The sequence below is a fragment of the Diceros bicornis genome, chromosome 5 (assembly GCF_020826845.1).
Source record: "Diceros bicornis minor isolate mBicDic1 chromosome 5, mDicBic1.mat.cur, whole genome shotgun sequence".
Taxonomy (NCBI): Eukaryota; Metazoa; Chordata; class Mammalia; order Perissodactyla; family Rhinocerotidae; genus Diceros; species Diceros bicornis.
The window spans coordinates 65467138-65491370 of NC_080744.1; the positions used below are offsets into that span (position 1 = coordinate 65467138).

The window sequence follows — 24233 nt, forward strand, 5'->3', positions numbered from 1 at the left end:
CCTTCGGCTCCTATTTAGGCATGAAGAAAGAAAAAATAACACCCTTTTCTCTCCATCCAAATATCCCATCTTCAAATAAAATAATCTAAACAAAATCTTAGTATGAGAAGATGCCTCAAATATAGGAGAAAAACTAGCAAAGGCCTAGAACATTATACAGTCTAGAATGAAATATTCATCCTATCCAGCAAATCGAAGGGTTATGAATATCTGGGGCAAGGAAAGACAAGGGAGAAAACCCAAATCTTCTCGTACACTCAATAGCAAAAATTTCATCTTTTGGAGAAACACTATTAATAAACAGCATTAACCCATTTTACACTCACAAAATAGTTATATAAAATAAGAACTGAGAAGTTACACAGTATTTGAAATGACAACCGAAAATGTAATCACTCACTTCTAATAATTCTGAGACAATAGGCAGAATTTCAGGATTACAGATATCTATGGAGTCATCCCGGTATGTCTTCTTTTTATAACAGATGTTACCCAAATGTAGTATTGCCGAGAGAAGAGAGAAAATCCTGTGAAAATAAAACCACAAATTAGAGCTTGCTTGTGTGCATTCTCTAAGCTTATTTCATTCTAAAATTCTAATCAAGCAAATTAACCAGTACGAATATGAAGTACTTAATCTTTAGAAAAATAAGAAATGTGGGAATAATAACTATAATAACTAAAATTTATTGTGTGTTTACTCTGTCAGGCACTGTGCAAAGTGCTTTACATAACCTTACTTTCAGTACTGTATCACCTGTCAGATACAGTTGTTTGAAGGGGACTTTTGCTATTTGTCTGAATCTCCTATAGTTTCGAAAGTCCATGCCTTTCTAAATGCTTTTCATCCTGCCTGGAATGCCTTTTCTCTACACTGTCTATTTCAGATCTACTGAATCTTTAAAGGAAAGGCCTTGGAATTTGTATTTTTTAATCAAGTAGCCCAGGTGATTTTTTATTACTAGTTATATTTAAGAAATGCTCTCCTATATCATATTATGTTATAATATTGATAAATATTGTATATTTGGTATACTGATAAATGCTTTAAAAAAATAGTATAAGGCCATTGGAGAATATTATCTAATATTAGGTCCCTACTATGAAACATCTACATCTGGACCCTCACTTCTGTCCTCCCCTCCTGTCTCAGAGGAACATGTGCCCCTCCTCTAAGCACAGACTAATCCCTCCACTTGTGCTCTACATCCCATGAACTCCAGTTTACTCAGGAACATTAATATACCTACTTCCTATCTTTCACCTGAACCTGTAAAAACTTTCTATCAAAATAATCTCATGTTCACTTCCCTCTTATTTTATTTGTTTGTTTTATTTATTTTTTGTGAGGAAGATCAGCCCTGAGCTAACATCCGATGCCAATCCTCCTCTTTTTGCCAAGGAAAATCGGCCCTGGGCTAACATCCGTGCCCATCTTCCTCTATTTTACATGAGATGCCGCCACAGCGTGGCTTGACAAGCAGTGTGTTGGCGCGCACCAAGGATCCGAACCTGTGAACCCTCGGGTCGCCAGAGCGGAGAGTGCACACCTATCTGCTATGCCACCGGGCTGGCCCCGACTTCTCTCTTATTTTAAACAATCCATCCTAGATCCCACATCTTCTCCTTCCCTTCACAAACAAGCTTATTGAAATGTTAACTTATACTCCTTGTCTTCACTTTGTCATTCCCTATTTACTATTACATTCTGGCATCTGCCACCCATTAAAATGTCTCACAGAGGTTACCAAGGACCTCTATGTAACTAAGAAAAATACATTATGTCCTTAACTTACTTGACATCTCAAAGGTATCTGATACAGCTGAATACTCCATCTAAAAGCCCTTCTGGAAATCCATATATACACACATCTTTCTTAGGATAAATCTGTTCTACTTGTGAAATTTTAACTATGTGTTTTCCTAAAATTAATAAGTATTCTAAATAAAACAAAAATATTGAAAGAATTATAAAGGAATAATTCATAAAAGTATTCTGGGTTAAATTAGAGAGTAAACTCAGTATCAACTGAAACATTATAAAAACTAATGGAAGCCAAAAGACATAAAAACACAAATTCATGAGCCATTTTTTAAAAACTACTTTTAGTAGTAGTTTATATGGTTGCTAAATTACCTTGTTTCAAAATTTGGGGTTCAAAAATCAGTACATTAGTGTTTTCTCACACACAAATATGTGATGCAAAGTCTCCAGCAACAATAAATGTCATATAAAAAATTTAATACACTATAATATTATAAAAGATTTACAAGTATGAGTAGGAATCTCTGTTCTCAAAAGCTTATAATCTTGCATAAGGAGATAACAATAAATAACTATACTATAGGGCAGGATATCTTAAAATATAGAAGACAGAAACAAGCACCGTTAAGGAAAATTTCATTAAAAAGGCAGGATGTGAACAGTACTCTAAAGCAACCAGGTTTCAATTCACATCCTGAATTGTAAGTTGCCTGCAAGGTTGTGTTAAGGGGGATTCTGGGGTTAACTTGAGAGCAGTAGCAAAGAATGTTGTGATTTATTAGCAGAGTCAATCATGGGTCACAGGAGAGGGGAACATGGTACACATGATATGCTCTTTATCCAAAAAATTAAAGTTATTTGAATGAGTGAAAAAGAGATGAAAATCATTCCTTCATGGAATAGGAAAAATAATGAATGTTCAGAATACAACATAAGCGGGCCGGCCCTGTGGCTTGGTGGTTAAGTGCCCGCGCTGCGATGCTGGTGGCCTGGGTTCGGATCCCGGGTGCGCATCGAGGCACCACTTCTCCGTTCATCCTGAGGCCAAGTCCCACAAACAGCAACTAGAAGGATGTGCAGCTACGACACACAACTATCCACTGGGGCTTTGGGGGGAAAATAAAATAAATAAAATCTTTAAAAAAAAAAAAGAAAAAAAAGAATACAACATAATGTTTTAGAGACCACCACCAGTCTAGTTAAAATGCAAAACCTGTGTTACGGAATTTTTGAAGATACTATCTGAGCAATAGAGAAGCGTTAGATTGAAGACCAGGCTACCAGGAACATATTGGTTCCAGTGGTTTCCAATATGAGATCCAGTCATATAAGAGAGTGCAAAAGACAACCCCTTGGTGCATGATAAGTAAACACTGTATTTCCAACTTATGTTACCTAAAAAAAATGAAATTAAGTTTCACTATTATTTAATACATAGATTGACACTTTAGCCCATATGTCAGTCAGTCAGGGGTCACATGAGGTAAATGAGGTATCCTGAAGGAAGAACGTAAGTAATACAGCATGGAGGAACTGATAGAGGTATTCTCATTTATTTAGTAACTTCCAATGAACTGCAGTTTATGTCACCAATTAAATTGGTTTGCATATTTACATATTATATTATTTGGTTTTAGCTAATCTTTTTTTTGTGTGAATTTTTTTTAATTGATGTTTTAATAGTTTTTAACATTGTGAAATTTTGGGTTGTACAATTTTGTTTGTCCATCACCATATATATGACTCCCTTCACCCCTTGTGCCCACCTCTCACCCCCATTGCCCCTGGTAACCACAATAAAGTTTTCTCTGTCCATGTGTTGGTTTATATTCCACATATGAGTGAGATCATACAGTGTTTGTCTTTCTCCTTCTGGCTTACTTCACTTAACATAATATCCTCCAGGCCCATCCATGTTGTTGCAAATGGGACAATTTTGTGTTTTTTTATGGCTGAGTAGTAGTCCATGGTATATATATACCACATTTTCTTTATCCAATCATCAGTCGAGGGACATTTGGGTTGCTTCCATGTCTTGGCTATAGTGAATAATGCTGCGATGAACATAGGGGTGCATAAGCCTCTTTGGATTGTTGATTTCAGGTTTTTTGGGTAGATACCCAGTAGTGGGATAGCTGGATCATAAGGTATTTCTATTTTTAATTTTTTGAGGAATCTCCATACTGTTTTCCATAGAGGCTGCACCACTTTGCATTCCCACCAGCAGTGGATTAGGGTTCCCCTTTCTCCACAGCCTCTCCAGCATTTGTTGCTTTTCCTCTTGGTGATTATAGCCATTGTAAAGAGTGTAAGCTGATATATTAGTGTGGTTTTGATTTGCATTTCCCTGATGATTAGCGATGTTGAGGATCTTTTCATGTGCCTATTGGCCATCTGTATATCTTCTTTGGAGAAGTGTCTGTTCATTTCCTCTGCCCATTTTTCGATTGGGTTGTTTTTTTGTTATTCAGTTGTGTGAGTTCTTTATATATTATGGAGATTAATCCCTTGTCAGATATATGGTTTGCAAATATTTTTTCCCAGCTGGTGGGTTCTCTATTCATTTTGATCCTGGTTTCATTTGCCTTGTAGAAGCTCTTTAATCTGATGAAGTCTCACTTGTTTATTTTTTCTTTTGTTTCCCTTGTCTGAGTAGACATGGAGTTCAAAAAGATCCTTTTATGGCTGGTGATGAATAGTGTACCACCTATATTTTCCTCCAAGAGTTTTATAGTTTCAGGTCTTACCTTCAGGTCTTTGATCCATTTTGAGTTAATTTTTGTGTATGGTGAAAAAAGATGGTCTACTTTCATTCTTTTGCAAGTGGCTGTCCAGTTTTCCCAGCACCACTTATTGAAGAGACTTTCCTTTCTCCACTGTATGTCCTTAGCTCCTTTGTCAAAGATTAGCTGCCCAAAGTTATGAGGTTTTATTTCTGGACTTTCAATTCTGTTCCATTGATCTGTGTGTCTGTTTTTGTACCAGTACCATGCTGTTTTAATTACTATCACTTTGTAGTATGTTTTGAAGTCAGGGATTGTGATTCCTCCAGGCTTGTTCTTCTTTTTCAGGATTGCTTTAGCTATACAGGGTCTTTTGTTGCCCCATATGAATGTTAGCATTCTTTGTTCTATTTCTGTGAAAAATGTCCTTGGGATTCTGATTGGGATTGCACTGAATCTGTAGATTGCTTTAGGTAGTATGGACATTTTAACAATGTTTATTCTTCCAATCCTAGTGCATGGAATCTTTTTCCACTTCTTTATGTCATCACTGATTTCACTCAGTAATGTCTTATAGTTTTTATTGTATAGGTCTTTCATTTCCTTGGTTAAATTTACTTCTAGATATTTTACTCTTTTTGTTGCAATTGTAAATGGGATTGTCTTCTTGAGTTCTTTTTCTGTTAGTTCATTGTTGGTATATAGAAATGCAACTGATTTCTGTAAGTTGATTTTGTACCCTGCCACTTGGCTGTAGTTGTTGATTATTTCTAATGGTTTTCCAATGGATTCTTTAGGGTTTTCTATATATAAGATCATGTCATCTGTAAACAGCGAGAGTTTCACTTCTTCACTGCCTATTTGGATTCCTTTTATTCCTTTTTCTTGCCTAATTGCTCTGGGCAGAACCTCCAGTACTGTGTTGAATAAGACTGGCGAGAGTGGGCACCCTTGTCTTGTCCCTGTTTTCAGAGGGATGGCTTTCAGTTTTTCCCCATTGGGTATGATGTTTGCTGTGGGTTTGTCATATATGGGCTTTATTATGTTAAGGTACTTTCCTTCTATACCCATTTTGTTGAGTGTTTTTATCATAAATGGATGTTGGATCTTGTCAAAAGTCTTCTCTGCATCTATTGAGATGATCATATGGTTTTTATTCCTCGTTTTGTTAATGCAGTGTATCACATTGATTGATTTGCGAATGTTGAACCATACCTGTGTCCCTGGTATAAATCCCACTTGATCATGGTATATGATCTTTTTAATGTATTGCTGTATTCGGTTTGCCAGTATTTTGTTGAGGATTTTTGCATCTATGTTCATCAGGGATATTGGTCTGTAGTTTTCCTTCTTAGTATTGTCTTTGGTATCAGGGTGATGTTGGCCTCGTAGAATGTGTTGGGAAGTGTTCCATCTTTGTCTACTTTTTGGAATAATTTGAGAAGGAGAGGTATTAAGTCTTCTTTGACTGTTTGGTAAATACTCCAGAGAAGCCATCTCATCCCGGACTTTTATTTTTTGGGAGGTTCTTGATTACTGTTTCAATCTCTTTACTTGTGATTGGTCTATTCAGGTTCTCTATTTCTTCTTGATTCAGTTTTGGGAGGGTGTATGAGTCTAGGAATTTATCCATTTCTTCTAGATTGTCCAATTTGTTGGCATATAGTTTTTCATAGTATTCTCTTATAATCTTTTGTATTTCTGTGGTATCTGTTGTAATTTCTTCTTTTTCATTTCTGATTTTATTTGACCCTTCTCTATTTTTTCTTGGTGAGTCTAGCTAAGGGTTTGTCAATTTTGTTTATCTTCTCAAAGAACCAGCTCTTTGTTTCATTGATCCTTTCTACTGTTTTTTTAATTTCAATTTCATATATTTCTGCTCTGATTTTTATTATTTCCTTCCTTCTGCTGACATTAGGCTTTGTTTGTTCTTCTTTTTCTAATTCTGTTCAGTGTAGTTTGAGGTTGCTTATTTGGATGTTTTCTTGTTTGTTAAGGTGGGCCTGTATTGCTATGAGTTTCCCTCTCAGGACCGCTTTTGCTGCATCCCATATGAGTTGGTACGGTGTATTTTCATTTTCATTTGTCTCCCAATATGCTGTGATTTCTCCTTTAATTTCATCAATGATCCATTGGTTTTTTAGTAGCATGTTGTTGAGTCTCCACAGCTTTGTCACTTTCCTGGTTTGTTCCTTGTAGTTGATTTCTAACTTCATGGCATTATGGTCTGAAAAGATGCTTGTTATGATTTCAATCTTCTTAAATTTATATAAGCATGCCTTGTTTCCCAACACATGGTCTATTCTTGAGAATGTTCCACGTGCGTTTGAGAAGAATGTGTAATCTGCTGGGTTTGGATGGAGTGCTCTGTATATGTCTATTAAGTCTGTCTCATCTAGTTTTTCGTTTAGGTCCATTATTTCCTTATTTATTTTCTGTCTGCATGATCTGTCCATTGATGAGACTGGGGTGTTGAGATCCCCTACTACTATTGTGTTGTTGTTAATATCTCCTTTTAGGTTTGTTAACAGTTGCTTTATGTACCTTGGTGCTCCTGTATTGGGTGCATATATATTTAAAAGTGATATGTCTTCTTGGTGGAGTGTCCCTTTTATCATTATATATTGCCCCTCTTTGTCTCTCATTACCTGTTTTATCTTGAAGTCAACTTTGTCTGATATAAGTATGGCAACACCTGCTTTCTTTTGTTTGCCATTAGCTTGGAATATTGTCTTCCATCCTTTCACTCTGAGCCTGTGTTTGTCTTTAGAGCTGAGATGTGTTTCCTGGAGAAAGCATATTGTTCAGTCTTGTTTTTTAATCCATCCCACCACTCTGGTGTCTTTTGATTGGAGAGTTCAGTCCATCTACATTTAGGGTAATTATTGATATATGGGGGCTTGCTGTTGTTATTTTATCGCTCTTTTTCCTGTTCTTTTGCATTTCTTTTGTTTCTCGTCCCATGTGTTTCGGACTACCAATTTAGTTTGGTAGTTCTGTATGGGGGTTCTCTTAGTTTTCTCTTTCTTTATCGTGTGTGATTCTGTTCTGATTATTTGGTTCGTGGTTACCATGAGGTTTGTATAAAAAATCTCTTGGAAGTGACTGGATGTGACAGTCCATTTTTTGATGGCTTCTTATTCCCTTAGACTAAGTTGATTCGATCCCTTTCCTCTTCCCCTTCTAAGTTATTGTTGTCACATCTTATTCCTTCTTGTGTTGTGAGTTCCTGTTTAACATGAGGTTATATTTATGCTTGGTGCTTACCTTCCCTTGATCTTTGGTTTTATATTTAAATGTTTGCTAATCTATTTTGGTAGAGGACTGCAATTTTTCTGCTTTTCTCGACCTATTTTCTTTCTTGTTCAAAACTTTGAATCCTCTTTCTCTTTTTTTCCTCAGGGATGAGGGCCTTCTTGAGCACTTCTTGTAGTGGGGGTCTTGTGGCAATGAACTCCCTTAGCTTTTGTTTATCTGGGATAATTATTATTTCTCCATCATATCTGAAGGATATTTTTGCTGGATTGAGTATTCTTGGCTGAAAGTTTTTGTCCTTCAGAAATTTGAATATATCATTCCACTCTCTCCTAGCCTGTAAAGTTTCTGTCGAGAAATTGGCTGAGAGCCTGATAGGAAATCCTTCGTATGTTATTTTTTTTTTGTCTAGCTGCCCTTAATATCTTTTCTTTGTCATTGACTTTTGCTAGCTTTACTACTATATGCCTTGGAGAGGGTCTTTTTGTGTTGATATATTTAGGAGATCTATTTATTTCATTCACTGGTATTTCCAGCTCCTTCCCCAGGTTTGGGAAGTTCTCAGATATTATTTCTTTGAACAAGTTCTCTGCTCCTTTTTCCCTCTCTTCTCCCTCTGGAATACCTATAATCCTTATGTTGGATTTCTGGTTTTAACTAATCTTTCATAACAAGATTCTGGCAAAGAATCTGCCAAGTGAAGATTCATACCAATGATATAATCACAAGGAAACAAGAAAATGGCAGGACTGATATTCTCCTACTCCTAGTATGAGATTAAAAGTTGACAATATAATCAGATCTGAAATATTTATCAACACTAATTCCCTCCTCAAAAAAAGTTATCTTACTATTTTTTTCTGGTGATAGTCAGGGTTACTTGTGTCTTTTAAATATTTTGTTTTATTTTAAATATAATTTACTTCATCTTTATCTCAACCTTTGTACATTTCTATTTTGTTTATATTTACAATGAACAAAATATGTTTAGTATAATAGTACAGACATAAATTTACAGAGGACATACATGGAAACTTAGGTTTTAGTGATAGGTATCCATGCCTTAATAAGATTAGAGATCAGTGATATTAAAAAAACAAGGAGCTGTAACACTTAAAACAGTATTATAAAGCAACAGTTTTTAAGTGAGGTCCATGGATAGGCTTCATGGACACAATGAACTCTTGCAATTATATACAAATATTTATGGATGTACATTTTACAGGAAAAGGAGCTCCAGCTTTCAACAGATTCTTAAAGAATTTATGACCAAAAAAAGTAATTCAAAATAACTCTTTTAGAAAAGTAAATTTTGTAAGCAACACTTAAAATGGAGGAGGTAAGAGATCAGGAATATCAGTTAGAAAACTGTTTAAAAGGACCAAGGAAGAATTTTTGAAACACACATCATGGTTTGTTCTCTACTGAAGATATAAGAATACAATAAATAAACTTACTGTCTTCGTGTCTTGGGAAGAAATCCTACCATTTCCATGGCCAGTTGTAAGCGTTCAAAGTCATGCCTCAAATCTTCCCCCTCCACCGTGAAGCAATCCTGTTTATTTAAGAAAACGGGGGAAAAAAATCAAGATTACCTATTAAAAAGTGACATAAGCCACTCAAAAATATAGTAATTAAGATAATAACACCTATTATACAAAAATTATAGTTGATGAAATATTTAGACATTGTCAAATTGATAAGACCTCTTATCTTATTACAGGTATGTAAACTAAACACACACCTACCAAAATACCAGTAAGTTACCTTTTTTCTCCATTTCACAATCACCAAGGCAAGGATCTCAAAAGGCAAGGATCTCAAAAGTAACTTAAGATCAAGATACTTATAAAAGGTTCCGATACCAAGTTTGATTTTGAGTGGTTCTGAAGAGTTTTGGAGATCCAAAGTATTTAAGAGAGCTCAATACCTCAAACAAATGTTATTTATTCAAGAAATATGTAATGAATGCCTACCCACATGCAAGGTGCTGAACTAGATCCTGGGACACAAAGACAAATTTTAGAAGAGGCAGTAATTTAGTTGAGAAGTAGAGCCTAGATTCATATAATATAGAGATGTTTACGTGATATTGATATTAGATATAATAGAAATAGTTTCTAACGAAATAATATAAACAACATGGTAATCATTCAGCAAAAGAAAGAAGTATATGTGGAAGTATAAAAACCTGCAAAGAACACACATCACATGAGTCAGTAAAAATAGTTGTGGACAAACCAATAAAATGAATTACTTTCTTAGAGTAACCCTTGCATTTCAGTTCCCCAAAAAGTCAAACATTAACACTGTACACATAGTCTAAATCTTTAAAACAATAAATGTCTTTAAGTCTCTTTACTCTACGTTCTCATAGTCCCTTACACTTACACTTCCAAAAACCTCCTCACACATTTACTTTTTTAATGCCTATCTTCCTAAGGAATGTTGCATCAAGTACTCAGTAAACACATGAACTGTTATCTGTCTTCTTTACTGTAGATCTCCAGCATCAAGTCAGTGTGCCAAGAACACAGTGGGTAATTACTGAAGTAAATACATAACCATTGACCTATTGAATAAGTACTGAATTGAATGAAACATTCATTTTTGATAAATAAAGTACTCATTTATTTTTTAAAAAGTATTTATCAAGGGGCCGGCCCCGTGGCTTAGCGGTTAAGTGAGCGTGCTCCGCTGCTGGCGGCCCGGGGTTCAGATCCTGGGCGCGCACTGACACACCGCTTGTCTGGCCATGCTGAGGCGGCATCCCACATACAGCAACTAGAAGGATGTGCAACTACGACACACAACTATCTACTCAGGCTTTGGGGAGAAAAAAGGGAAAAAAAAAAAGGGGGAAGAGGATTGGCAATAGATGTTAGCTCAGGGCCAGTGTTCCTCACCAAAAAAATAAAAAATAAAAATAAATAAAAAGTATTTATCGAGTATCTACCATGTACAACCCACTCAGGCACTGTAAGAATGAGTTAATGAATACATCTAAATATAAAGTTTAAAAGTAAATATTAAATTTTAGAATGCTGTTAAAAATATTTTTATTCTCTACATAGAAAGGTACACATGCATAGCTTAAAATTTTAAATTCACTTCAAGAAAACTTCTTTCTGAGAACCCAAGCATTTAATTTTCTGCCTATAAAATTTTGGGTAAGCAATTTTAAGATACATTTCTACAGACATACCAATGTCCTACTCTCAAAAAAATTTTAAGTTAACACATTTTTCTTTTACCTATAGTAAAGCTTTTTAAAAAGCTCTTGCTTCTCTTCCCCCTAAAACCACAAACAGTTCACTTACTTTATGATTTAGTAAACATTTTTTTTCAATGAATACGTGAGGGGAAAAAAAGCTATGTCTCCACTTGTGTAAACTCAATAATATAGCAATGATTCTCGTAAGTGACAGTGTTCTTATCTGCCCCAACAATGAATAAAATAGTGTATACAAAATACAGAGAAAGTAAATTGAAAGAAGCACTAAAATATAAATACATTTATATTTGCTGTTATCCATAATCGAATGTTCTTCAGAAATACAAAGTGGTCTCAATGAACACCAAAATCATAACTAATTTTGAAACACATGTACTGATGACCTTAATTGTTTCCCTGATGACAACAGTATTAGAAAAGCTAAGGATGGACTAATCTACTAGACCAGAAAATATCCTTATCTTAATTTGGGTTGCTATGGAAGTAGACCTTGAGACCACGATTCAGTACAAATAGTAAGGGAATGGGAAAATAAAATAGGGAAGGCAGTGTAGCCTAAACAGGGTATAATATTAAAGTACCCACCACAGTGGGTAACTGGAGTTTAATCCCAGAGTAATCTCTGGGAAACAGTGTAAAACACAGAAAGGTGAGGAAGCTGGAGCATTTGTATACCATCTCCCATCAGTCACTGGTTGAGGACATCTAGAGATATGGGGAGGGAGCTGTTAATTCCCAGGCTCTTCCAGGGGGCCATGCAAGAGCACAAAGGCCTTCCAGCATTCTGAGAAAAGCCTCCAGGCACCCAGATACAAATACTGGCTGTTGGAAGTCACTCAGAGAACAATGAAATGGTAAGGTTCAAAGAATAAGGCAGAGAACTAACCAATAACTGTTACAACCTTTTCCACTGAAAAAAGATAGCTGATTCCTCTTGTCCAACTCAGCTCAAGCTCTAGTCTTGCTTGATAACATGCCACCGCACACTCCCTACAAACACACCAAAATGTTCTTTCATGCTATCAGCCTTTTTCCCTTTGTGTGGAATGATGAGAATCCTTTCTTATTTACAAGTGCCTACGATAAGACTGGCATGTAGTAAGCATTTAATATGGGTTGAGGAAGAGAAAGTAAAGAGTACAGTCAAATTAGACACTTCTTTCTACATTGTCTGTATTTCTTATAACGGTATTTAGAAAATCATACTTTTTTATAACTACAAGTTGATAGTACAGGACATAAATCAGAATAATTGACTGAGAGTTAATAAAGATGCTAGAGATCATTTAAGGAAAAAATATAAAGAACACAGACTGGAAACCCAGTTACATTATTAATTTGCTTCACCACCATGGGGGAAGTCACTTAAATTCTGAGCCATTGTTGCTTCTTGTGAGAAAGGTAATCAAAGTAACTCCAACCAGTGGTTTTAGAATGATCAAATATAATATGGACGTTAAAGTGGTTTTTAAATGGAAAAACACAAAAAGGAAGTTGCGCAGCATGCAGAGACCTCATATTGGACTGGCAGATGGTGAGGAGAAAGTCAGAAAGGCAGTATTTGAGGCAATGACCACGCACTTACAAACTGTCGGAGAATGGCAGTAGGAGTCTTTATGCTGTAGAAATACTTAAAATAAGGAGAATAGAAACATTATGGATTCAAACGATTCTACCCAAGTTGCATCAGGATCCCTGAAAGCACTGCAGCAAGACCACCTCATGGGAAAATGGGTTGCCAGGTATTATACAGATGTCTGGGTTCCTGTAAAGGTAAGTAATGACCAGGGTGGGAGCTTGATCTCAACAGAATCATAAGTTTCCATCCCTCTGTGTCATAGTGGACATGATAGTGTCCTGAGACTATCACTTATTATAACAATTCTCATTAAATCTTTGCCTGATAGATCCTAAAATCATTCAAAGCTTGGTTCAGGTAAATAAAAAAATTAGGGGAGGGGCCGGCCCAGTGGCATGGTGGTTAAGTTCACGTGCTGTGCTTCGGTGCCCTGGGGTTCGCAGGTTCGAATCTCAGGCGCGGATCTACACACCGCTCATCAAGCCATGCTGTGGCAGCATCCCATATACAAAACAGAGGAACATGCACAGGGATGTTAGCACAGGGCCAATCTTCCACACCAAAAAGAGGAAGATTGGCAAGGGATGTTAGCTCAGGGCTGATCTTCCTTGCCAAAAAAATAAAATAAAATAAAAAATTAGGGGAGACTAACCTTTTACATTAAAGTTATTCAAAACATGCTTTAAGGTAAAATTATTCGAATAGATTATTACCAGTTAAAGAAGGGAAATTAGCATTTACTAAATATCTTCTCCATATCAGTCACTATGAGAGTCACTTGACATGTATAATCTCACTAAATCCTCAAAACACAAGAAGACAATTACACGTATGTATACATAATTATATGTACATTTCTAGGGAAGAAAATAGACTTGGAGGTTAAATAACTGGCCTAAATAACAGAGATGGCCAAACCAAAATCCATTCAGTTCTAAATCCTCTGGTCTCTCTTAGGCAACACTAGTTGCTTGATCTTATTTAACAGGATAACCCTTAAAAGGAATTAAATCACCATATAACAGGCAACAACAGTTCCCTTATTAAAAGCAATTTTCATACTATAGTTCCCCTTGGGATCATTTATACAATTACATAAAATGTATGATAAGTAATACAGCACAAATGGCAAAACAGTCCTTAACAATCCTCTCTTCCTATAAAGCTAGTCACTTAAGTTCTAATAACTCAGAGGGAAATAAAGTTTAGTTTGCTCCCAAGTATACTATGAAGAGTTAAGAGAAAAGAACAAACCAAAAGATCCTGAGATTGACTGCTTGTTTCATTAACTAACTTCTGAGACAAAAGCAGAAATTAATCAAAGTTAAAACTGTAACACATCTGAAAACACACTAAAAGGGAGGATAGTGATGAAAGTAATGTTAAGAGAGTAGGAGAGTATGGCTACAGTTTTTCTAAAAGGAAAAGATGAATGATGATTTCAATGATAGCAGCAATGGTGGAAACATTTATTGTGCACTTACTAAGTATTAAGCACTCTATCAAGATGTTTATATGCATTGTCTAATTTAATACTCACAAAAGTTAAAGACAAAGACCATTATTATCCCCTTAAATAGATGATGGAAACAGAACAATTAAGTGATTTGCTCAGGTTCTCAAAACTAGTAAGTGGATGAACTAGTATTCAAGTCAGATCTGTCTATTTCTGAGCCCAAATTCTTAAGCATTAACTTAGACTGCCTCTAAATAATAGCAGATCAGTTCACGATTTCATTGTAAGCTCTAAACAGGCAATCAAGTCTTATAGTTGCCATATGAGTTTCCCAGTCTCCTACCTACTTTCCAATGAGGCACGGTCACCTGGTGTAGGAAGTGAAAGACAGAAGCTTCTGAAGAGTAGCAAAACAGTATAAACTTTCTCTACTAAAATTTATCAGAATCTACAAATTTAAATGTTTAAAATTTATTTTCCAAAATGTACAATCTGAAACTATAAATTACTTGATTTATTATGAAACGGTCACGCAATTAAACTTTGTCTGAAGGAAAAATTAATATCCATAATTACTGGTCCTTCTCAACTCTGAAAGAGGCCAGTTTTGTAATTAGTGAGGTATGTAATCACATGTAGTGAAAAATTAAAGTAATGGTTATTTAAAGCAAGGACTAAGACATTATATGTTTCCAGGAGGAATAGTTAAAAAATCAGTTCATTAGTTAATTAATAGATATAGATATAGATGAATGTTTTCAGCCTCTTACACCTGACCTAATTGCAAACTGAAGTGAAAGAAAAAGATTTTTTGTGCTCTGTTTATGATTACAAATTTGTCCTCATAAAATATAACAAATGAAGCTAAATTTACCTACGCATTTTACATCACATCATATATGCCCTTAAATCACTCAATTTAAAACATATAATCTTATTTATAGGAATTTCAATTCTTAATTTTTGGAAAATTACATACAGGCTACAGCCTCTCTTGCTATTAAAAAAAAAAAATCAAAGAAAAAAAATATATGTATTCATTACGTGAAAAGACTGTTAACTGATACATACAACAGGAAGGATTTAACTTTTAAATACACAATAAATACTACTCATAATATGTGAGTAATGAAACTACTAAAAAATAATTGAAAAAAAAATAATTCTCAAGGGAAAAAATCTATAATTCAGAAGGATCCACATCATTGCTGAAAAATCAGGAATGCATTCAATTTATCGTTTGTCAAAATAAGTACCGAATAGAGACTAAACATTAGCAACAAAAAAAACTCAAAAAACTAAATTGACTGGTTTTTAACCAATAAACCATACACATACAAATAAATCAATTCAAAAAAATTAAATACTGATTTCTCTTCTTTCCTAGATTCTTTTTTAGTATTTCAGCTGATTTTCTTTCTAAGTCATGAGACAGATGAAAATAAGCAAGGTGAGGATCCTTTAACAGGAACATAGAATATTTATGTACTTGTACTGACCGGCTCAGAGTCATAGCAATAATCATCCCAGCTCTGTCTGAGGGGTTTCTTTGTTATCTGAAAGTAAGGCAGATTAGTTAGGTAGCAGTAATGGTTATTACACTTTTCTAACCATCTCTTAGATGTAAGTGTTCAGGAAGCACTGCTGCTATCCAAAGAAAGTTATTTCGTATAAGAGCATAAAACAAGAAACAACCACGTAAACATTCAGATTGTGGGAGATCATTGTAACCAATCCATATCTGCTATTGTCCAGTGACTCTGAGATTTATATTAAGTGCTGAGTCCCAGGTTCTATGAATACTGACCTTATGACAAGAATATGTCTGGTATGGCCACTGATTACAAAAAGATGTGGAAAAACAGTAAGAGACTCTGGATTTCTCTAATACTAACAACTATCACCTCATGTACAGGCAATCACTACTTTTTAAAAAGGAAAATATTTAATCACCCAAATATAATGCAAATAGTTGAAACAGGGAAGAGAAAAAACTCAGAAGCTAAGTCAACAATTTTTTTTAATCTACTTAATTCTATACACTAAAAATGCCTATAATTATATCAGAAAGTGATATTTCAATAATTTTGAAATTCTTCATATATTAATACAAAGTTATGTTAATTTATATAAATATGTAGTTTCAAAATTAAGAAATATCACTTATACAACATGCTGTATATCTTGGGAAAGGTCTAAGATATTACTTTCATAACCCTAAATACATACTACAATCTTTGAGCCATCATCAAAGTGTCAATTTGCTTACAAAACCTTCATAAGGATTTTTCAAATTACTATAAAGGAATTTTTTCCAGACATTACATCTTGTCTCTAACAATTAACAAATAAGGGGAGACAATCAATTATTTAAGTGATCTACTGTCATACCAATTCCATTGATATTCTAGAATTTTTGTTAATATGAGGAATAATAAAATTGTAGAGACCAATGTAATGAAAAGCTGTGAGAATTACTCCTTATTATGGAAGTGAATTTTGAGTTTCAAGGGAAGATATAAATTCTCTAAGTCATTTCTTTTGATGAATTTCATATTGAATGTTTAAAGGGATCATTCACTAAAAGATAAAAATAATCATACTCTAAGTCAGTATCATAATATCATGCAAAAAGGTACATGTATTAGACTTCAAAACATGCAAATAAGGTTTCAAGTAATCCCTTGCAAAGATAAGCATTAATTATTAGTAACATTTAACATGCTGGGGTCTGTAAAAGGTAAATCACTTTGGAAAGAGTAAACCATTTTTCTAACATGGAGGTACCTATCAACAGCTTATTCTTCTCTCAAAGAGTCTCACAAAAAGCAAAAGGCACACATATAACTAATCTTTTACAACTCATGAGAATAATAATAATTTTTAAGTCTGACAACTACATCACATATATTTTTAGATTGCATGTATGAAAATGCTAGTTAATAGCTATTACCAGGTTTGAAAACGAAGAACTAGAAAAAAAACTTTTTCTCAAGATGTAAAATTTAGTAATGCCCTACATTTCAAAACGCTTTTCATGAACTCTCACCTGATTGAGATAATGATATTCTTTTGGTTGTTTAAGATGGAATGCTAATCTCTCTTCTTCACTTGCTCCTGCCAGAAGGTAATAGAATACATGATAATTCCTGTTGGAAACAAAGAAGTATGGCTTTATAATGAACGTGATCTATAGTTATCACTGAACAGAAAAAAAAGCAAACATTAATTAGTAAATGTTTCAGTTTTGCTTTATTTTTTTAATACAAAGATGATAAATTCAATATTTAAGTACTCCTTCAAAATAGAATGATGTTTTGGATGCTGAATTCAAAAGAGAGGGGTGAAGGGGCAGGCCCAGTGGCACAATGGGTAAGTGCACACGCTCCACTTTGGCGGCCCGGGGTTCACAGGTTCAGATCCCGGGCACTCACTGATGCACCGCTTATCAGGCCATGCTGTGGTGGCGTCCCATATAAAGTAGAGGAAGATAGGCATGGATGTTAGCCCAGGGCCGATCTTCCTTGGCAAAAAAGAGGAGGATTGACATCAGATGTTAGCTCAGGGCTAGTCTTCCTCACAAAAAAAATAATAAAATTAAATTAAAAAAAAGAGAAGGGTGAACGCAGTGATACAGCAAAGTTAAGACCTCCGAAAATTCTCTCCTCCATAAAACAATTAGAAAACTGGCAAATTTGTCAGAATCAACTTTCTCAGAACTCTGGAAATTAACCAAAAGCCTACAGCAATCCACAGAGTCTTTACACAAGAAAAACAGCTAAATCTCAGTAAAAATAGCAAGCTTTGTGGCCGTTAACTTGCCCTATTCGACCTCCTGCTCACCAGCTCCATGACAGCATTCAAAACCAACAGCTTATAACTATGGTGGACACCAGAAGCCTGGCAGCCTCCTAAAAAGGGCAGAACAGGGTTAGAGCTCGTTCAGAGCCTCGTTCCTAAGAAATATCATTATTTGAACTGTCTGGTGGTTACCTAGAAGAAGCCATGTTCAAAACTGTCTTTATTTGACCTGACTCAGAGTTAGCCCAGTGTGAAAATTTTCTCCCCTGGGGCACGTAGAAAACAACTACAGTCAATTTTTTAACGTGTCAGCTACCTGAAGTGGTGGATAAATGTTGGGGCAACGAATAACCTAACCAAAAAAACTTAAACGGAAAAGCTGGGAAATGAGATCTCCACAAAGGCGTTGAAAAGCTCCAATATATTCCTAGAAATCTGGAAGACAACGTGCATGTGTAAGGCTGTGTGCATGTCCAAGGCAGCACATCCATTCAGCAAAGACCAGAGGAAGTAGGAAGCTCTCCCCTCTGGCTAACCTTGAAGATCTGTACAAACAGGAAGTAAAGGCTAACTCAGAATTATAAAATGCCTACCTGCGTGTTAAAGGCATGGTCCAATACATATAGAGAGGCCTGTGGCAAGAATCGAAGCAAATCTCTGTTCAATCATTACCTGACAAGTAAGCTAACCAAGCAGATACTTCAGCGGCCACACTTGAAATTAGAGACTTCATAAAATTAGTTCAGAAACATCACAAAACAAACAGCAGGAACAAAAACAACAACCACAAATCCTGGGAGGGGGAGGATATGATTTCCAGAGCTGCCACATAATTATTTAAAATGTCCAATTATTATTTAAAATGTCCAATTTTCAACAAAAAAACTACAAGGCGTGCAAAGATACAAGAAAGTATAGTGTATACAAAGGAGAAAAAATATCAATAACAACTGTTTTTGAGGAAGCCCAGACATTAGACTTATAAGACTTTTAATCAGCTCTTTTAAATATGTTCAAAGAACTAAAGGAAATCACTTTTAAAGAACTAAAGTATGAAAATGATGTGACTTCAAATAGAGACTATCAACAAATATATAGAACTTACTTAAAAAGTCAAAAAGGGGGGCCAGCCTGGTGGTGTAGTGGTTAAGTTCAGACGCTCCACTTCGGCGGCCTGGGGTTCATGGATGCAGATCCCGCGCGCAGACCGACACACTGCATACCAAGCCATGCTGTGGCGGCATCCCATATAAAATAGAGGAAGATGGGCACGGATGTTAGCCCAGGGCCAATCTTCCTCATCAAAAAGAGGAGGACTGGCAACAGATGTTGGCTCAGGGCTAATCTTCCTCACACACACAAAAAAAAATCAAAAAGAAATTCTAGAGTTGAAAATATAATAACTAAAATGAAACATTATCTAGAGAAGCTCAACAGCAGATTTGAGCAGGCAGAAAAAGAAATCAGTGAACTTGAACGTAAGCCAGTTGAGACTAGTCTGAAGAACAGAAAGAAAAATGAATGAAGAAAAATGAACAGTCTCAGAGATGTGTGGGACACCATTAAGCAGACACTAACACATGCATAATGTGGGACACCAACATATGCACAATGGGAGTCCCAAAAGGAGAGGAAAGAAAGGGGCAGAAAGAAAACTTGAAAAAATAATGACCAAAAACTCCCCAAATGTGATGAAAAACAATTTGCCTATTCAAGAAACTCAACGAACTCCAGGAGGGAGAAACTCAAAGAGATCCAGACCCACACAAATCAAAACTATTGAAAGACAAAGACAAGACTTTCAAAGCACCATGAGAGAAATGCCTCATCAAGAGAACCTAATATAAGATTAGCAGCTAACTTCTCATCAGGAATCATGGCAGAAGGATAACATATTCAAAGTAATGAAAGAAAAAAACTATCAATCAAGAATTATATATCCAGCAAAACTATCCTTCAAAAATAAAGGAGAAATCAGGACATTCCCAGATAAACAAAAATAAGAGACTTCATAGCTAGCAGATGGGCCCTACAAGAAATGCTAAAGGGCGTTTTTCTGGCTGAAATAAAAGGAGACTAAATAAGATCCAATTAAACATGAAGAAATAAACAGCACTAGTAAAGGTAACTACATAGGTAAATATAAAAAATACTATAAATTATTTTTTGTTTGTAACACTTTTTTTCTTATTAGATTTTAAAGACATCTGCAAAAAGCCATAATTATAAATCTGTAAGGATGGGCCTACTATTAGAAAGATGTTATCTGTATGACAATAACAGCACAAAGGAGGGAGAAAGGAACAGAGCTACACAGGAGCAAAGTTATTTGTATACTATTAAAATTAAGTCATTATTAATCCAAACCAGATTGTTAAGATATTTACTGTAATCACCAGTGCAACCAATAAGACTGTAACTCAAAAGATATATAATAAAAGAAACACCAATGGAATTAAAATGGTACACTAGAAAATATTTAATTAATACAAAATAAGCCAGTAATAGAAGACTTAAGGAACAAAATCATAAAACATATAGCAAAACAAATAGCAAAATAGTATTTACAAATCCTATCTTAATAATTACATTAAATATAAGTGGATTAAACTCTCCAGTCCAAACGTGGATAACTGGCAGAATAGAGAAAAAAAAAAAAATGATGTAGGGGCCGGCCCAGTGGTGTAGTGGTTAAGTTCGTGCCCTCCACTTCGGTGGGCCAGGGTTCGCAGGTTCGGATCCCGGGTGCAGACCTACACACCACTTATCAAGCCATGCTGTGGCAGGCATCCCACATATAAAGTAGAGGAAGATGGGCACAGATGTTAGCACAGGGCCAATCTTCCTCAGCAAAAAGAGGAGGATTGGCTACAGATGTTAGCTCAGGGCTAATCCTCCTCACCAAAAAAAAAAAAAAAAAAAAGATCTAACTACATGCCGTCTATAAAGGTCACATTACAGATTCAAAGACACAAATAGGTCGAAAGTAAAAGGATGAAAAAAGATACCACGCAAACAGTAACCAAAAGAAAGCTTAAGTATCTACACTAATATCAGATAAAACAGATTTTAAGACAAAAATTGTTACTAAATGCAAAGGATATTTTATAAGGACAAAAGGGTCAAACCATCAAGAAGATATAACAATTCTAAACAGAAATACATCTAAAAACAGAACATGAAGCAAAAACTAAAAGAATTAAAAGAAGAAATAAACAATTCAACAACACTGAGATATTTCAACACCCACTTTCAATAATAAACAGAACAACTAGACAGAAGATCAACAAAGAAAAAGAGAACTTGAGAAATACTAAATGCCAACTAGACCTAACAGACATTTATAGAATCCTCCATCCAACAACAGCAGAATACATATTTTCTCAAGTACTCATGAAACATTCTCCAGGATAGACAATGTTAGACTTTAAAACAAATATCAATAAATTTAAGGGGACTGAAATTATACAAAGTATGTTCTCTGACCACCTTACAATAAAATTAGAAATCAATAACAGAAATTTCCAAAATTCACAAATATGTGAAAATTCAACAACACACTCCTAAATAACCATTAAGTCAAATAAGAAATCACATAGGAAATTAGAAATACATTGAGATACAGGAAAACACACACACAACATAGCAAAACATGGGAAGCAGTTGAAGCAGTGCTCAGTGGGACTTTATAGCTGTAAACTCATCTTTAAAATGAAGAAAAATCTCAAATTTATAACCTGATCATCCACCTTAAAAAATTAGAAGAAAAAAGAGCAAACTAAACCCAAAGTGGGCAGAAAGAAATAATAAGCATGAGAGCAGAAATAAAATAGGGAATAGATAAAAATCAGTGAAACCAAAACTTGGTCCTTTGAAAAGATCAACAAAATTTCCAAATCTTTATCTAAACTGACCCAAAAGATGGGGAAGATTGCTATGGTCTGAATGTGTTTCCCTCAAATTCCCACATTGAAATCCTAAGCCCAAAAGGTGATAGTATTAGGAGGTGGGGCCTTTGGGAGGTGATTAGGTCATGAGCGTGAAGCCCTCATGAATGGGATTAGTGTTCTTATAAAAGAGATCCCACAGAGCTCTCTATCCCCTTCCACCATGTGATGACCTATCAAGAAGGCAAGAGTTATGAACGAGGAGGAGGGCTCTCACCAGAATGCGAGCATGCTACTAGCACTTTGATCTTGGAATTCCCAACCTCCAGGACTGTGAGAAATAAATTTCTGTTGTTTATAAGCTACCCAGTCTGTGGTATTTTGCATTCCAAAAGATCTAAGACAGTGCATGGGAGACGGTTTGGATGCCGGTGAGCATCCAAGCAGCAAGGGGCAGCAAGATAGCCAGGGAGGCAGGAATGAAAGGGGGGACATTACTATCAACCTTATAGAAATAAAAAAGATTGTAAGAGAATACTATAAACATTTTTTTTGCCAGCAAATTAGATAATCTGGATGAAATGGACAAATTCCTAGAAAGATAAAAACTACTAAAACTGACTAAAGAAGACACAGAAAATCTAAAGAGACCTAAAACAACTAAGGTGTTTGAATTAGTAATCAAAACTTCCCACAAATAAAAATCCAGAACCAGATGGCTTCACTGGTGAATTCTACCAAATTTTAAAGAAGAATTAACCCAATCCTTCACAAACTCATCCCATCACATTCTATGAGCCAGTATTACCCAGATACCAAAACCAGACAAAGACATCAGAGAAAAAAAAAAAAAACGTACAGCTATACCCCTTATGAATATGGACACAAAAAGTCCACAACAAAACAGTGGCAAGCCAAATCCAGCAACATATAATAAGGATTATACATACATCTGCAAATCAAATCCAACAAGATAACAATCAGTTTATAAGCTCTGGATATTCACCTCCCATTGATTCTTCACAACCAAGGAAAATCAGGCTTATATCCCTGTCACTCCATTAAAATGTGTTAGAAAAAGTTACTAATAACTTTCTAATAGCAGTACCTGTTAGCTCTGTAAGTCTTTTTGAAGCTATTCTCTTCCTGAAACTGTCTTCCCTTTATTTTGAAATACCTCTAAGTCAGATTTCCTCTTCTGCTAGCCACAAAAAAATTAACAGAAAAGTCTGAGTTCTAATCCTAACTTTGCAGGTAATTCATTATGATAATGCTAGCTATTAACTATTGAACTTTTATTATATATAAGGACCACACTGAGTATTTTATAAAATGTTATTTCATTTAATCCTTTAAACAACTCTAGGATAGTTTTCCATCTGTAAAACAGGAATAAATAAGAAGCAGAGAGGTTAAATGAGATGCCAAAGGCATATCCAATATTTGAATGCAGGTCTGTTTAACTTCAAACTCTGGATCTTAATTTTATTTTGTCCCACTGTAACATGAAGCGAATCATTTACCTCTCTGATATTTGGTTTCTTCATCTATAGGAAATTACATATATCATCTCTGAAGTCTCATATACCTCAAATATTATAATGAAATTAAGAACTTTATTAAAAACTTTTCTCAAATTAGAGAAAGAACACTAAGACATGGAAAAAGGTCCAAAGGCACAATGCCCACAAAGAGCTTTAAGATACCACCTGTGATACCACTGTTTTCCTGTTCTGATAGTTTGCCTAGAATTTAGAAAAGGCAACAGAGTTCTATACACTCATTAAAAAATCTCCTAGCAGCCTCTGAAAAAGTGCTGTGTTCTGCCCATGACAGACATAGCAATTATACGTAAAGCTACGCATGGTATAAACTCAATTAAGGGTCATAATATACAAAGATCCTAAAAGTCAATCTGCATATACAAATGTTAATTTGATCTAATTATATAAATAAAAATATGTACCTTTCATTATGCTCTTGATAAACAAGTCTGGACTTCTCCAGTAGATATTTTTCAACATAGGCACTAGAAGAAAAATAAAATTGGTTGTATAAATAACAAAGCTTAATTTAAAATAGACATTTTTTCAGAGAAGATACAAAAGTATAAAGAATACTATTATCCAGATTGTTTTAGTACATTTACCATTAAAATTGTGTTATGGACACTATTAGTGTTATCCATGTTAAATTCCTAAACTCATTAAGTCTTTTCTTTTTTTCAATAAAGCAAAGTCAAGTCAGAAGTTCAAAACATGGCACACAAGACCCTCCCATGACATAAACTTTACTTTCTTTCCAGGTTCATATACCACTACCCATTCTTTCAGACATTATACTTTGGCCAGACTTTACTAAATAAGGCTCAAAGATATACTTTCTTTACATATTCATGCTATTGCCACATTCTGGAATCAATTTATTTAATATTTGCAGATTTACTCAATAAGTATTCATCAATTGGGCACTGTGATAAGCATCACTCAAATATGTAAACAAGAGATACACTACCTGTTCTCAAGTGGCTTA

The 24233-nt window shown here is 35.0% G+C and overlaps 1 protein-coding gene across 17 annotated transcripts in view; it reads right to left on the bottom strand.

The window, feature by feature from the left end:
* Positions 1-24233, bottom strand: part of MYO9A (myosin IXA) — a 278567-nt gene that overhangs the window by 185763 nt on the left and 68571 nt on the right. For 16 of the 17 annotated variants that reach the window (XM_058541992.1, XM_058541989.1, XM_058541982.1 and 13 more), the window contains 5 exons: positions 23668-23730; positions 17063-17162; positions 15513-15569; positions 9201-9298; positions 401-527 (listed from right to left, as the gene is read on the bottom strand). In XM_058541992.1, the coding sequence (XP_058397975.1) occupies positions 401-527; positions 9201-9298; positions 15513-15569; positions 17063-17162; positions 23668-23730 (445 nt within the window). The remainder of the gene's footprint in view (positions 1-400; positions 528-9200; positions 9299-15512; positions 15570-17062; positions 17163-23667; positions 23731-24233) is intronic. The other variant, XM_058541995.1, reaches the window with a different exon arrangement.